The 16,686-nt window shown below is 34.7% G+C and overlaps 2 protein-coding genes across 3 annotated transcripts; both read right to left on the bottom strand.

Annotated features, from left to right (window-relative positions):
* Positions 1 to 238: 238 nt before the first annotated feature.
* Positions 239 to 7,160, bottom strand: LOC306844898 (charged multivesicular body protein 4b-like). Its single transcript, XM_079377327.1, has 5 exons — positions 6,833 to 7,160; positions 4,042 to 4,219; positions 3,766 to 3,880; positions 3,113 to 3,233; positions 239 to 2,184 (listed from the first exon to the last, which is right to left on the bottom strand). The coding sequence occupies exons 1-5, from the start codon at positions 7,014 to 7,016 to the stop codon at positions 2,120 to 2,122; spliced, it is 663 nt and encodes a 220-aa protein (XP_079233453.1). The 5' UTR covers positions 7,017 to 7,160; the 3' UTR covers positions 239 to 2,119.
* Positions 7,161 to 10,025: 2,865 nt separating this feature from the next.
* Positions 10,026 to 15,846, bottom strand: LOC306845147 (tubulin beta-6 chain-like). Of its 2 annotated transcripts, none has more exons than XM_079377751.1 (4): positions 15,503 to 15,846; positions 14,683 to 14,791; positions 13,277 to 13,387; positions 10,026 to 12,269 (listed from the first exon to the last, which is right to left on the bottom strand). In XM_079377751.1, the coding sequence occupies exons 1-4, from the start codon at positions 15,557 to 15,559 to the stop codon at positions 11,137 to 11,139; spliced, it is 1,410 nt and encodes a 469-aa protein (XP_079233877.1). In that variant the 5' UTR covers positions 15,560 to 15,846; the 3' UTR covers positions 10,026 to 11,136. The 2 variants fall into 2 exon arrangements, with proteins under 2 accessions (XP_079233877.1, XP_079233878.1); XM_079377752.1 differs by lacking the exon at positions 15,503 to 15,846 and adding an exon at positions 14,926 to 15,062 and having other exon boundaries at positions 10,038 to 12,269.
* Between the last annotated feature and the right edge of the window lie 840 nt (positions 15,847 to 16,686).

Below are 16,686 nucleotides of genomic sequence, written 5' to 3'. Positions count from 1 at the left end.
AAACAGATTTTTGAAATATTTTGTTTCAATGTATTTTAAAAGATAATTTATTCCTGTGATACAAATCTGAATTTTCAGCATCAGAACTCCAGTCTTCAGTGTCACATGATCCTTCAGAAATCATCCTAATATGCTGATTTGCTGCTCAAGAAACATTTCTAATTATTATTATTGTTAAAAACAGTTGTGCTGTTTAATATTTTTGTAGAAACTGTGATGAATTTCTCAGGATTCTTTTATGAACAGAACGTTCTGAATTTATTTGAAATAGAAATCTTATGCAACATTTCTTTATTGCCATTTAATTATAATTTATTCATATTAAAAAAAAAAATCTTACTGATCCCAAACCTTTGAATGGTAGTGCATGTATTTATAATTCACATAAGTGCTCTAACTGTGCTGAATCCTCATGAAGCCTCATTTTAGTTGTATTCTTTAAGTCATGTGCCACGACCAATAGCAACTCAGTCAAAATATTTTAATAACAATAATAAGTGAGATTATAACAATAATGATATAACAATGATAAATCCAGTACCTACAAGATAATGGAAACATACAAATGTATTAAAGCTTCGTCTTTCACATCCTGTACAAATCAGTTTGCATTATTACAGACAGCATGTTGCTTCAAAGCCTTCATTTTCCTTTCCACTGCAAGAAAGAAACAGAAAAGCACCATAACATATTCCATTGGTGTCTCTGAAAGATTACTGGCTGTATGCATGTCATGGACCAGTCGGGATTCTCCTACCTGGACACTGTTTCTACAAATTCATGTTCAATATTCAATAGACAAAACCACATCTTCAAGGTGAGCACTGATGCGGTGAAGTGCATAAATAAAGAAATAATAGGCAAACAATGAAAAGAAACATCTAATACGCAAAGAAAAATCCAGAGAGGTGTTAGTTTGGCAAAACTTTAGGTGAAAGGTTGAAAGGCAGAGAAGGACAACATAAACCAGAGTGTCAGACAAACAATTAACAACATGAATGAAACGATCCAAGTCTGATAAATAAACCATTAGTGTTTAGTGCTTCTCTCACCTCTCAATATTCAATACTCAAAAGTTTTATAGACTCTCAGGAGTGGAAAATGAATAAAACCATTGTGCCAGAACATCATAATAGTGAAGCATGATATTACAATAATCTGTGTGGTCTTTCCTGTCTGTACAAATCTGTTTGAATGCATTCACACCTCAAATATAAGACAGCAACCTACAACAAACCTTGTCGTTTTCCCCCTAACACAACACTCAGTTCAAGAAACCACTTCTAGTGTAAAGATATCTTAGAATCATTAGCCAGTTTTTCTGAAATATCTCAAATACAGTACACGTTTCTCGAGTAAAGAGACCTATTCCATATAGGAATCCCATGCGGTCAGGAGACCGTAAACCGTCGCGCCATTAAAGAGAGATGCTATGTACAGTAAAAGCCTTACAGTTGCAGCAGCAATCAAACCTTCATGCCCACCTCAGTCCTGAAACGGAGAGCAAGACTTGTACTCATAAAGCCTAAGTGCTGATCTAGGATGTGGATATTGTACGTGGGAAGCACCTGCACTGAAACGCTCGATGCATAGATTCAAACGGGGCTTACAGTGCTTTTAACAGAACTTGCGAACAAATGAACTCGTAATATACCACATGTTCTCTCCAAAAACACGACAGATCGTTACAGACACTTTCCCCTGCGTGCAAAGGGTTTCCGTGAGTATTGGTTTCTCGGACCAAGCGGAGGATTCCTTGTGATGGAAGTTTGAAAATATATGACTACTTTTACAAGTAATGGAGTGCCGAACACACAAACACTGATCTACAACAAGCCTTTTGTTGTGTCTGAACACAGTCCAGCGATGAGGAGAAACGAGGTGAAATCTCAGACTTGCTTAGATGAGTGTGTTGACTGTAAGCCTGGCGGAGATTTGTCATTTTTTTGAGCAGTTGCATTTATGTTTTTGTTTTCCTCTCATGTGTGTTTAAATATGAACCTATTTTAGACACAAAGACGTCATACTGTAACATACTGAAGAGTCCTTCCAGGTCCTTTAGTAACAGGTATCGGAGTGAGGTTTATGCCTTGTATAGTGTATATGGGTTTCGGGAGCATTAATTGGCAGCCCACGCCTCCAGGTCTTTCATGTCATCCTCATCCTCTTCTTCTTTCTTCTTTCCTGCATTCATGAAAGACATTCAAGAACCGCATTTAATACAAGACCATTATAAACACATTTGCAGGAGTCTAAAGAAGCAATTTGCAACATCAAAATGGCCAGAACTTACTTAACGTCATGATTTGAGAAACATAATATTAGTAAAAAGTAAAATAACATCTTAATGTTTTTCAATTAAAAATTTTTTTACAAACAATTTCAACAAAACTCACATCCACTGCAAAAATGAATTTTCAAAGTTGTAAAAATTATTATTATAAGTAGATTTAATGCATTAATTATGCCTTTTAATGCAAATTATAATGAATGGTATGATCTCATGAATAATTATAGCCACATTAATAATACATTATAATACTTATCTATTCATTGTTACACCTTTAGAAAGTATAATGCACTAAAACACATGACAAACAAACCATTACACATTACAATGCATTTTAACTTTGGTTACAATTATTTATAGAGATACTGCATTACAAATAATGCAATACAATGAATACCTTTATTATGCATTATACTTTAAAGCATTAAGTGTTACCACGTGAAAAATGTCATCAAATTTCTTTCAACGTTGGCATGACACACTAGAACTCTCTAAAACAAAACTAGATGATATAAGGAGACTTGTGTTTCCAAACACCATGTGTGTGTGTGTGCACGCATTTTTGTGACAAATGAGGACATATATTTGTATAATGAGGTGAATGTGACTTTTCAGGACATTGACCCATGTCCCCACTTTTCAAAACGCTTATAAATCATACAGAGTGAGGTTTTTTTGGGGGAAAGTTTAAATGTGAGGGTTAAGTTTAGGTGTAGGGCAATAGCACATACAGTTTGTACAGTATAAAAACCATTACACCTATGGGATGTCCCCACTTTTCACAAAAACAAACGTGTGTGTTTGTGTGTGTGTTTTTAGTACCTGGTCTGGCAGGTAAGGATGTAGAGGGCACATTTGGCAGTGGTACATTGTCTCTGATCTCCAGGAGGTTCTTATCCAACTCTTCCTGCTCCAGCTCCTCTAGTTCTGCTAACAGCTCATCCTGAAACAACACATCTCTTTATACCTAGTATTTTTAATGTGCATCTCAATTTTTTTTTTTTTTTGGAAAGAAAGAATATTTTTATTCAGCAAATCTGCATTAAATTGATCGAAAGTGACAGCAAAGAAATGTAGAATGTTTCAAAGCCTTAGTGAGTATTAGTGACTTTAAATATAATTTTAATTTTTTACCAACCTCTAACTTCTGGGGGCTTTTTTACCTCAAATTAAGCTTCACTTAACAGGTTTAACAGGTCTTTGGCACAAATATTGTGTTAATGAGTAAGCGGATCTTTGATGTAGTTGCATGAGCATTTGTAACACAATGTGATAACATCCTGAGCACCTTATAAATGCACTAGACTAGACCCATTTAGACCAGTATTCAGTGCTGTCTACTTATAATCGGTTCACCCAAATTAGATGTTAATAACAGGAGTAAACAGCACCTTTGTAAAAGCACATAAATCTCCCAAAAGCTCAGTATGTGAAGCTTTCATCATGGCTGTGGAGTTTGTTTGTTTTAATCTTACCTCATCAAATTCCTCCCCAAACCCGACAGGCTTTGAGATTGCGTCTGAAATTTCTTGCGCCAGCTCCTGCTGTTCTGTGATGTCCTGCATGAGTTCGTCCACTTTGTCAATGTCCCTGAAAGTACAAATTTAGATATATCCCATATCAAAGTGCCATACAGAATCCTAATAGCTTGCAGTGATCTTGTTTAAGATCTCACAAACCCAAAACCTTGCCGTAGTGAGGCTGATACAAAAAGGGAAGGTAACACTGATAATAGAAGAGAAGCTCCTCACATGTTGTCATGGGCAGCTTTCATGGCCTTAGCAGCAAAGCCCATATTCTTGATGACCTCAGTGTTGGTGTGAGCGTTCTCTAGTGCCTCCCGCTGGAACTCGATGGTAGAAAGAGTGCCATCAATCTGAGCTAACTGCTTCTCGTAGCGCTTCTTACGCTTCAGTGCCTGCAATGCAGCTGTTTCAAACAGAAAGAAAGGTAAAGCGATTAAAGTGCAAAATAAGAGAATATTGGAACCCTCTAGAAAAGTACTGCATAACATTGAGTGTGGTTTTATTTAAAAGAGTTAAAGAGAACACTATGTAATTATGGGTCAATTGATTTCATTTGAAGCCCCTTTAATTTCAATTATAAGTCCTCCTGTTACCCGGTAATGTGGTTTGTGCACTATATTGTCAAGTTGTTTTGGTAAGAAATTGTTTGCATGAAAATTAAATGCACAGTAAAGGTAAGATGGAAAGCCCACAGCGTAACACTCTCAATACTAAATTAAAATTGTGAGGTCTCTGATCCACAACAGATCTGATTAGGTTTTACCATGGAAAGTAAAGTCTACTACTGTTAATATTTCTCAGGAAAGCAGTGGTGCAGAGTTAGGGACTCCTAAATGAGGCACACTCACCAAACTTATTCAGGCAAGTGAGCTGCAAAAAAAGAGAAAAAAGTGTTGCTTTGTAAGGAGAATGTGGTTGGTAGTCTTATGCATTAATGACAAGCACATCAGTACAGACATGCTTTTCTTGTAAAGCTTGAATCCTGCAAAGCCAGTCAAGTAAAAAAAAAAAATAAAAAAAAAAAAATGAAAGATTATATTTTGCACCAAGTCAGTAAACCTATTTTAGGACCATTACAATGTGTTTGTATTGTAACTTTTATTTATTTATTTTTTTCAAAAAGATCTGCCCATTCTCAAAATAAAAAAAGTATTATTTAAGTTTTAAAGTGTTTATAAGCTTTACTATTAATGCTAACTGAAACTAAAACCCATTATTTGAAATAACATAAATAATAACCGAATAAAATAACTGAACTAAATTAAAATACTTTAAAAATGTAACTTATTTTATTTCAACTAGTTGCCATTTTCATTTAGTTTAAGTACTTTAAATAACTTAGTTTAATAACTAAAACTAACAATCAAATGTATTAAAACTATAGACCTATTTAAAAAAAAAACAACCTAACAAAATTCTGTCATAGTAGTAGTTGCCTTTCATTTATCCTTTTTTTTTGTAAAATCAGGATGACACTGGAAAAATACATTTGAAACAGATGCCACAATGCAAAAAAATGTCAGTATACGGTCAGTATACCAAACAAAACATGTTCCATTTTCGCTTTCTACAGATTTGAATTTTATACACAGTCAAAACAATGATTTGAGCTGTCAGTTCATTTGTAGAAGATAAAACAGCAGCTGTGTTTGTGCAATATATGGAATGTTACCTTAATTTATCAGGTTTGCAATACAATAAAACCTCAACAGACAAAGGTCATGCAAATTAAACACTTTTTCCATGAAGACTCTGGAATTGTAAACTATGACCAAACATCAGTCCCACACCTCTAGCAGTCAAACCGTCAGCGTCGTCATCCGTCGTGTCCCAGAAGCCCTCACAGGATAATCAGATCAATTATTGATTACCTCTGTTCTGGGGACTTTAAATGTGGAGTTGCATTACAGGCCTCACAACCTAGACAGCTCTTTAATGTGGTCCTTATCTTGCCCTGAAATTATTTATAGAGCTATCTCGGGGATTTGGACAAAAAACTGACTTATAAATATACTTTTTGTAACTGCATTTAAATCATTATATTTGCACATCCTGAAAGTGACACTAATGGAAACCATGACAAAGTAGGAGTTTAAAATGACAAGTTTTTTCCAGGGTTTGAGTAGATGGGCAGTTTGCAGTCCTTTTTTATGTATTTAGTTCAGTAATAACAGTCAAATACAGACTGTATTATTTAACAGTTCAGAGAATGTAAAATAAAGACGAAAAACAACAACAATAGTAATTTAAAAACATACAAACAATAAAGTTAACATTTGGACAGCTGCATTATTATTATTTTTTTTAAAGGGTTTTAAAGTATATCTTGTCACTTTTACAGAAGGTAATATATGAGACTTTTTAACTTATTCTTGACTTGTAATGGACAATTTTGCTAAAAGATTAATGTAGTAATTTTCTTATTCAGAAAAGTTTTACTCTGTAAATAAAGTAAAATATCATCAGGTTTCAAATTTAAGGCTTTTAAAATATTTTCTCTCTAAAATTAAAGAAAGAAAGGGCAAAAAAAGCAATATCTTCAACTGATGTGTTGCAGAAAGTACATTCATCACATACAGTATGGATATATTTACTAAAGGCTGCATCTGCAATATAACATCCGTGGATAATATTGTATGTAATTTCTATTATTTTAGTTTCCTGAGTGACACATGTTCGTCATCACCATGGATACTAGGATAGGTCAAAGGTTAACAGATGGAGAGCTACAACATTTTATCTGTCTATCCCAAGCATCCTGAAAGAATTATTCAAATTATAAAGCAAATTATCGTCCTAAAATCTAACTTATCTCAAGATAATTGACACAGCTCTCATGTGTTTTAGTAAAAGTCTAGCCCTGTTCATATTATATTATTTCAGTTACAAGATACGTTTTTGATGAATTGCTTTGTATAACAGACCAACATAAAACAAAGCTAAACTAACGAAGCAGTAACAACCACAGTGCCGAGCTAACCTGAGTTAACCAGCTAATCTTCTCCAGGTAACTCACCTCTTTTGTTCTTCGTGCCGTTTCTCTTGGCCGTTACAAGCTCCTGTTCAATCTTCTTCTCCAGGAATTCTTGTTTCTTGGACAACATTTCTTCTGTTTCTCGCAATCGCTGGATAGCCTCTTGGGGGCTTGGAGATTTGCCCCCCTTTCCACTGCTACCAAACAACTTCCCAAACAAAGACATCTTGATATTCAGTGATATCAGACTGATTTTTGACTGCTAGTCTAGACAGGTCACCTCAGTGCGGCTTCTATCTTGTTGTTGTTTTCTCTGCTTCCTCCTCTCTAACCCAGGCCGCATGACATCATCACGTCACAGGAATATGACATCATCACGTCATGGCGTATCGAGCGTCTCCAACCACGCCTCTTGGATCTTGTGGACTGCAGAGAGCCCTACTTGGATAATCCTCAAATAATGAATAGCATTGTTTAAAAGCAATAAATGAAAATGTTCTTTATTGTTCAACACAATTAATCCAAGCAGCATAAGGGGATTAATCAATATATATTGCGATTGAGAGAGAGAGAGAGATTAATATATTAATATTTTATATATAATACACTGTTTAAATCCCAAAAACTTCAATAAATCTGAATTTGTGTAATTAAAACTTACCAAACTTTCAAATATCCATACACAAAAATTCAACCACTTGGTTCATGTACATTTATTATCATTAAACCTTTTTTTTTTTTTTTTTTTGAGTCAACACATTCAACACAAATTCAATTACAACAAATTCAAAAGAATTTAAAACGCTAGGGGGAGATTTAACAATATCACAGAAATACATGAAAGAATGCACAATTCAAACAGCTTTTTGTTTCTTTGAGGGCAATATGGACTCAATATAATGTTTCACTTCATTTTTAAAGGCTATAAAACAAGGAATTTTTCCTGACAATTTACATTTATGAATATGAAATTTGGCCATTAAAATAAAAACATTATTTAAAAAAAGTGTGGGTCTGTTTATCTCTAAAGTTTTCAACAATGCCTAAAAGAACATCTTTCCACTGTAAAGTACATTTTGCCAAAACAAGACACATAAGGGCAGTGCCAAAATAAATGAACAGCTGTCTCTGGCTTCTGTTTATAAAAGCTACATCCTACATCTATATCTTTTTTAAATTTAGTTAAATAAAGTTTAGCAGGGTATATTGTGTGAAGGAGTTTAAAAGATATCTCTTTAACTTTGATTGTTAAGAGATAGCGATTGGGCAGCAGCCAGACTTTTTCCAGTCAACATCACTCACAAATTGATTCCAATATACAATTGCATTTGGTTTCGAAGCAACATCCTTCTGGGAAAGGGCTCTTGTTGATCTTACAATGATAGGAAAAACATATTTTACCTATAGGGGAGTGATAGGGTGAGAGTTGTTGGAACTGCTGAAAATCTAATCTTTTTTGCTGTTTAAACAACATATTTTAGGAGAGACAGCACCAAAAACAGTTGTGAATTCCTTTGGCGGTATGAGAACTTTATATTTTGCTAAGAATTCCTCATATGTAAAAAGAAGACCATCTGAATTAAACAACTGGTCTACCAAAACAATGTTATTTCAAAACCAGTTAAAAAAAAATAGACTTTTGTTTATATAAAATGTCCTTATTATTCCAACATATTTAATTACTTGGCAAATAAAATGTCCTGCAGGATCACATTCTGTATGAAGAACATCTCCACTAAATCTGTTCTTTAATGTAATCCCTCCCATGAGCAAACCAAACTGTATTACCCCACTGTGATGTCCAAAATCACATCTTCTTTAGCAGAGTGAGCTTAACTTAAAAACTTGCCCTAAACTGTTTGGCAAAAATTAATAACGTTATTTCGTAACCCCCTAGCATTAAACGAAACTAAAGATAGATGTGACAAACTAATTAAAGAATTATAAACAACTAAAAAGTCTTGTCAATTAGGTAAACTCTGAAATCAAAGTGGTATCAAGATCAGCACCTTAAACTGCAATAATTCAAATTAGGAAAATAGTCGAACTCTCCATTGAAGCTCCCTTTAAACTTACGGGATAATATTAATATTAATAAATAAAAGAAGATCAAACAGCAAATACATTTTGTATCATTAAACTGCGGTGATTGGTTAAATTCCAGGTGACGTATGATGAGTGGCATGTTTGCCAGCCAATGAGATTGTACGCTGCCTTATGACATATATTCCGGCGGACGCACAGGCCTTGCTCTAGTCCTTGATCAGCGCGAACTGCAGCTTTTGACGGACATAAGACACACATTTGCGGGTAAAAATGGTTGCTTACTGGAGACAAGCAGGACTGAGGTAAATGAATGACAGTTAACAAGCTGTGAAATGTGTATTTTAGTAGCTGTGCGCTATATATGAGCCGGTATGAGTTTGACTGTAGTAATACTAAATTAGCGTCGTGTTGAATTTGGATCACAGTGGACATATTCACACGAGCAGTTTTGTTTGAATTGTTCAGTAACTTAATATTTGTCTTATTTCAGTTACATCAGGTACTCTGCGATCTGCGCCAGGGTCGTGCGGGCAGCACTGAAGCCACAGCTGAAAACTGAGGCCATTAAAAACGCAGAATCCAATGTGAAGGTCACTAAAGTGAAGACCGTATAATGTGAGTTAACATTTCAGCTGTTTATCTGAACTGCACCGCTGTAAGATTCTAATTTATGTTGTTATACATGATTGATTATCTGTTTGCTTTTTTGTAGGATCTGTAATTACATCCTTCAATCCCCACTTCTCCACGTTCTCTGTTGGATTTACAACAAGACCTGCAGTTAAGATGATTAAATGGAAGTAGCTGTGTTCTTTTGATAATAAATTATGAAGAGTCTCAAACTAAAACAGCCTTCACTTGGTGTGTTTTTATTCTAAAGAGTTTTCTGTTCAGCAGGTGTTCACTGGGTGTATTGTGTAATCTATCAGATCAGAAGTACTTAGAAGTAGCACTGGCATTAGAGCATCAGCAGAAGAGCCAATAACAATGAAGTAAAAGTTGCATTTAGTATGATCTCAGTGTATTTGGCATTTTAGTAATTACAGTGCTATTTGTATATAACTAATATTTCTAGGAGGTGTACATCAGAACTATTATTTTACATGAACAAAACAGATTAATCTATTTCTTTTTAAATATGTAGTGTTTTCATTCATTATGTAAAACTCCTTAGATTAACAAATTGAGTAGTTTAGTCTGTTGCCGATATATATTTTTATTTTAATACATTTTGCAAGAAAACTAATGGGTGCATGACATAAGTGACAATGAAATGGTAAACATAACTTTTTAGCATTATAAATACTCAAGTACAATGCAGATACATCAAATTTATTCTGAAACAGTTGCAGTTTATATTGGTAAAATATTTTTTGTCTCGTGCTTTTAAAGGATAAGCAAAAAAAAAAAAAAAAATCAAGCATTTTTTTAATATTGACGACAAATAATGATAAAAGAATTGAAGCCTCTATTAAACCACACAAAAGAAAAAGGTTTTGACTAGATCTATTTCCCCCTGTATGTTTCTCAAGATATCTATAGATATTCATTATTAAAGAACATACAGAAATTGTTTTGTGTTCTCCAGTGATGTTACACATCAATATAGATTAAGCTTTACAATAAACTATACACTACCGTTCAAAAGTCGGGTCAGTGAGATTGTTTCTTTAAAGGAATGAATACTTTTACTTGATAGGGATACATTAAATAGATCAAACATTTGTACATTCAAATAAATGCTGTTCTTTTAAACTTTATATTCATCAAATCCTGAAAACTTTTCAACATTGACAATAATAAGAGATGTTTTATGAAAATAATTTTTTTTTATGTTTTCTGAAAGTTCACAGAAATAACTTACATTTCATAATGTACATTATAAATAATATTCAAATTATTACTGTTTTACTGTATTTTAATTCAATAAATGCAGCCTTGGTGAGACTTTCAAAAACATATTGACCCCAAACTTTTGAAAATATATAGGAAAGATTAGAAAATTATATTTGAATTTTGAATATATTTTTATGTATTTATATAATTCATCATTTTCTCCTGGAGGTCAGAAATATTTCACAGTTTGCTATGAATAGTGGCTCCAAATAGTATCTGAACACATTGTCATTAAACTACATGAAATATATACCTTTCAAGCCAAACATGTTTTCTAATGCAGTGTAATTCATATATCAGTTCGAACTGTATCTTAAGTGTCTAAATACTTTTTGGGGCCACTGAATGTTCTCACTCTTCACACAATCAGATCCACTCTTGCCATATTCACTAAAGCCCACGCGTCATTCGTTGACAGAAGTTTCAGTGACCACCTCAGTCTTAATCTCCACTGGAGTGCTGTGTGCTGTTGATGACAGACCCTCCTCTTCTGCCTCTTCATCTTCTGCACTGTAATCTATATCGGCCGTGGCATCCTGATATTGCTGGTACTCTGAAACCAAATCATTCATGTTGCTCTCAGCCTCGGTGAACTCCAGCTCATCCATGCCCTCCCCAGTGTACCAGTGCAGGAAGGCCTTGCGTCGAAACATGAGGGCGAACTGCTCTCCAATGCGCTTGAATATCTCCTGGATGGCAGTGTTGTTTCCGATGAAGGTGGAGGCCATTTTGAGGCCTCGTGGCGGGATGTCGCAAACGACCACTTTGACGTTGTTAGGGATCCAGTCTACGAAGTAATTGCTGTTCTTTTGCTGAATGGCTAGCATCTGCTCGTCGATCTCTTTAGTGGACATGCGACCGCGGAAAATACCCGCCACTGTCAGATAGCGTCCTCGACGTGGGTCGCACGCAGTCATCATATTTCGGGCGTCGAACATTTGCTGGGTGAGCTCGGGCACCGTTAGGGCACGGTATTGTTGGCTACCGCGTGCGGTGAGAGGAGCGAAACCTGACATGAAGAAATGGAGACGTGGGAAGGGCACCATATTGACGGCCAGCTTCCGAAGGTCAGCGTTCAGTTGACCTGGGAAGCGAAGGGAGGTTGTGACCCCGCTCATAGTGAGGGATACTAAGTGGTTGAGATCTCCATAAGTTGGCGTTGTGAGCTTTAGAGTGCGGAAGCAGATATCATACAGCGCTTCGTTATCAATACAAAACGTCTCGTCTGTATTCTCAATCAGTTGGTGGATTGTTAGGGTGGCGTTATACGGCTCGACTACTGTATCGGAGACCTTCGGCGAGGGCATTACGCTGAAACTATTCATGATGCGGTCAGGATACTCTTCTCGGATCTTATTGATAATCAGGGTGCCCATTCCCGAACCAGTGCCACCGCCCAGAGAGTGGACGAACTGGAAGCCCTGCATGCAGTCGCAGCTCTCGGCTTCATTGCGAACGCGATCCACAACCTGCTCCACAAGTTCTGCGCCCTCAGTATAGTGACCTTTGGCCCAGTTATTGCCAGCTCCAGAATTGCCTTTACATTTATAAAGAGAAAACAGCATCAGGAATGATATTATGGCATATGAGTGGTATTGTGTCATTGTATCAGCCAATCAGGTTTCAGAGTCTGAGTTTGGGTTTGTTCACCGCCAGGGAGGATAACTTTACAATAACTATAAAGTTTTAATAGTAGTTATTATTCTATGAGAACAGTGAAGTCCACACCACGATTATAACAATAATCACAGAGAGGAATGATATCGTTGGAATAATTTTTTCCAAGTGATGAATGTTAAAAAAAACTGGCAGCCAATAACTTTTAAGAGCACATGTATTTAAAGCAGGAAACATCAAAACTACAGTGCACTTTATCGTGCATTGGTGTGGAAACTAATTTACATACTGTATATTCATGGTTGTTCATTTAGATTCATTCATGGTTAAGACAAAGTTATTAAAAATATAATCTCATCCATTAAATGCATCCATTACATGCACACATTTTGCTGTTACCTTTAACTAAAACAACTCACTGCATGCAATTTTATAATTTGATGCACTCTCTTTGGGGAACCAAATTCATGGCCACTGTGCTACTGTTTGAGCTGTGATTTGTAGTATTTGGCTAATAAACAAAATAATGTCATTGATCTATATGATCTACATTGCATATATCACGATACACACTTAAAATACATTTTTTTTTTTAAATTGCTATCGCATGGCTTTATTAAGAAACTTTAACATCCATAGATCCTCACCATTCCACAACAGGTTTTTTATAGTGGATAGTGGAAATCTTTAATTTTTAAAAAATATATAATGTTCACACTAAGAAAAAATTGTTTCTTTTAAGAATGGTTTACTGAAGGTTCCTTGTGGAGCCTGAAATGGCTCTTCTGTGGTGAAATCCCCCTTTTGGAAGCATTAATTTTAAGAGTGTATGTTTCAGAAGTGATGAAACCATCCCTATTTATATTTTATAAAATTCAACTCATGTGGTATCTAAAATGTCTTTAATGTAGCTGATTGCTGACTCACCGTGTATAAAGTTATCCGGTCTGAAGAGCTGTCCTATGTGACTGCCCCTCACGCTGTCCATAGTGCCCGGCTCCAGGTCCACTAACAATGCTCTTGGAACATACTTGCCACCTGACAGGCAATTAAACATGTCAATGAGACTTTTGTTACAGGAAGTTACTCTGCTCCTCAAATCCAAGACACATTTACAGATAAAGTCACCTATTTTTTCACATGATATATAACTTCTATGATTTACAGTAACAAAAATACAGATTGGATATAACTGAATTGTGGAAGATCTACAAAATATCTGTATATATGATTATCTATTTATTTGTTTACTGTGATTTGATTTGAGTATTTATGTGTGTTAATGAATACTGATTCAAAGTGTTTAATGAAATACAATGTTTATTAAAGATAACAAAAGAGGACCGCTTGGGCAACCACTAACTCTTGTCTCTGTCTCTCTCATTCACTGTCAAGAGAGTACTATACATATATGTATATATATATATATAAACATTTAAACAAAATACCCAAAATTCAACCTAACATAGACTACAATCTTATAACATATTATATAATATAGAATATAGATATTTATTTATGTGCTAGAAATGTATGAATGTCATTTAGGTTTGTGAGTTGATGAAAAGCTAATAAAAAAATAAAAATAAAATAAACAAATGGGGCTACATGATAATTATTACAGCTTAGTGCGATTATGAAATCTAAGGCTTCAATTTAATTAAATACCTGTATAATCTGATCTGCATTTAATGATTATAATGATTAAATATTACTTGTTTCTTTACAATTTAATTTTACAACAGTATTATTTATATTTATTTTATAATTAGAGTTAAAACATACTATTACTACTACTATTAATTATTATTATTATTAGTGCTGTCTAACGATTAATCGCGATTAATCGCATCCAAAATAAACGTTTTTGTTTACATATATGTATGAGTGCTGTGTATATTTATTATGGTTATATAAATACACACACATGCATGTATATATTTCAGAAAAATATGTTATGTTTATATATTAAATATATTTATTATATGAATATAGATATAGACATGTATATACATGTAAATATTTTCAAAATATATTCTGTATGTGTGTGTATTTATATATACATAATAAATATACATAGAACACAAACATATATTATGCAAACAAAAACTTTTGTTTTGTATGCTATTAATCACGATTAATCATTTAACAGCACTATTATTATTATTATATTATCAGAACTATGATCATGTGAATGAGTTAATAAATTATTGACTAAGTTATTGTTTAAATGTTTATTATTTTAATATGGGTTTGGCTGACAAAAAATGTTTGGGAATAATAGCCACTGCACACAAGCATTAAACATGAATGTAACGTGTAGGTCTGCGTACCATGTGCTTCATTGAAGTAAACATTGACCCTCTGCAGCTGAAGGTCCATGTCGCCCTCATACGCTCCTACTCTGTTAATACCATGTTCATCACTGATCACCTCCCAGAACTGCAAACACATGAAAATTAGTCATTAGTCATATTTTCTCCAATGAACTACGTGACCTGCTTAAACTGATATCTTCAGCACTGAATGAAATGTTTTGTCATCTCAAATGACAAAAATGGTCATTCTCTACTCACAGAGTCAAAGAAAGCCTTCAATAACTGACTTGTCTGTTGAGTTTAAGTGACTTGCAATTGTTTTTCTGGATGCCATTCAGTTCTGACCACAATCTATCACTCAGAAAGACACAGGCCGCAGAGCTCATTTCCATGATAAAGAAGGCCCACCCCATCACAAGACGCTCTGTGTCTCTTATCTTACACTAGACCACTCTAGGGTGAACACCCTTGACCGCACGTATCATAACTTTATATATTTATTCACTTTAAAAATGGATTTCATACTTAAAATATAGTTGTAAAGAAGTTTTTGTTATTGCTTTTAACTGAAATAGCACATTACAGTAATATTTAGCTACTAACAGAATGCTGTTCAGAATGACAGTAGACTCTAATAAAATTACCATAATAATAAAAGAAATGCATGACATAAACAACTGAGAAAATTAACTACTAATTAATACTCATAATACAGGAATGCATGCTCATTTGTCTGTTAAGCCTGCATTAGATTGGCTTGCTTGAATCAAGTTGAGGTTAAGATAATAATGCACATAAAAATACACATAAAAACCCATATTTTGAGCCATCGCACCTTTGAGCCGATCTGATTCCCACACTGTCCGATCTGTAGATGAACAATCTCACGCATAATGATAGATTTGGCACGTTGAAAGAGCAGGAATAGCCTTGACCGTGAGTCTGAGGTGCCCACTGTGTGTGTAATACCACTGATGTCATCATCAAGAGGGAGTCACCCATATGTCACATAACGTACTAGTCAGTATGACACTTACAACAGACTACTGCCTTTCAGTCAATAATAACAATTGTGTTGCAGGGTCAAAGTTTAGCACACTGTGAATGACAGAATTGATGATGTTTGTTAAGAATTTAAGGGTAGTTTATATACTTGAATATTTCAAATGAAAAAAGTCCTATCATCATGAGCTTGGATCGGTCGCCGTCTCTCTGGTGTGCATGATAAGACTCTTGCGGGCCCTATCTGCTGCAGTGCAGTGACACAGACCATCAGAAGGACAGACAGACCACATACTCATTGTCTAAGTGTTTCCTGCAAATGGGAGTTTGTTGATAGCCTATATGTTGAAGCTGGCAGTTCTGTACAGTATGAAATTTTCCATCTTCCTGGTCTGGAATTTCAGTTTGGAGGCCAGCATCCCCAGCTAACACAAACATGTTTTTGCTAACTTTCCCATTAAGTTAAAAACGCTATTTCTGAATGCCCTAGTTTTTTAAAAATGTTTTTCTTGGGTATGCAAATGTTAAGGGAACGTTCAAATGTGCAAATATTATTGGAATTTTGCGTTTGAACGTTCTCTGAACAAGTAATAACATTGTTTCAGGGAAGAAGAAAAAAACATTCTGTGAGCGATGTATAAATTATGTTTCTGTGCAAATTTTTTTAAGAATGTTATTAAAGACCAGGTAACTTTCAATGAGCATTCTATTAAGAATGTTTGTCTTGAGAGAACCTTGCCAGAAAGTTCTGTTAGCTGGGTATATGCAGATTTATATTTTACCAACAGATGCCACTGTTGTGCTCCAAGTAGTTTTCACAAGAACTATTTATTTTACTCCTACATTTAATAAAAAATTTACTCAATCATTCATCTTCCTGTCATTTATTAAAGTGATTCTAGACTATCAAAATCCCAAACAACAATAAATAATATAAGTTAAGGTAAAGCACAAGCACTGAGTTATTCAAAAGTCCTGAAGTGGAGGGAATGTGTGAAATGCCAGCACTCTTGTTGA

The sequence above is a fragment of the Barbus barbus genome (genome assembly GCF_936440315.1).
Source record: "Barbus barbus genome assembly, chromosome: 25".
In the NCBI taxonomy this organism is placed as follows: domain Eukaryota; kingdom Metazoa; phylum Chordata; class Actinopteri; order Cypriniformes; family Cyprinidae; genus Barbus; species Barbus barbus.
The sequence above is the reverse complement of the archived record's forward strand: the minus strand, read 5'-3'. Positions and strand labels throughout refer to the sequence as shown.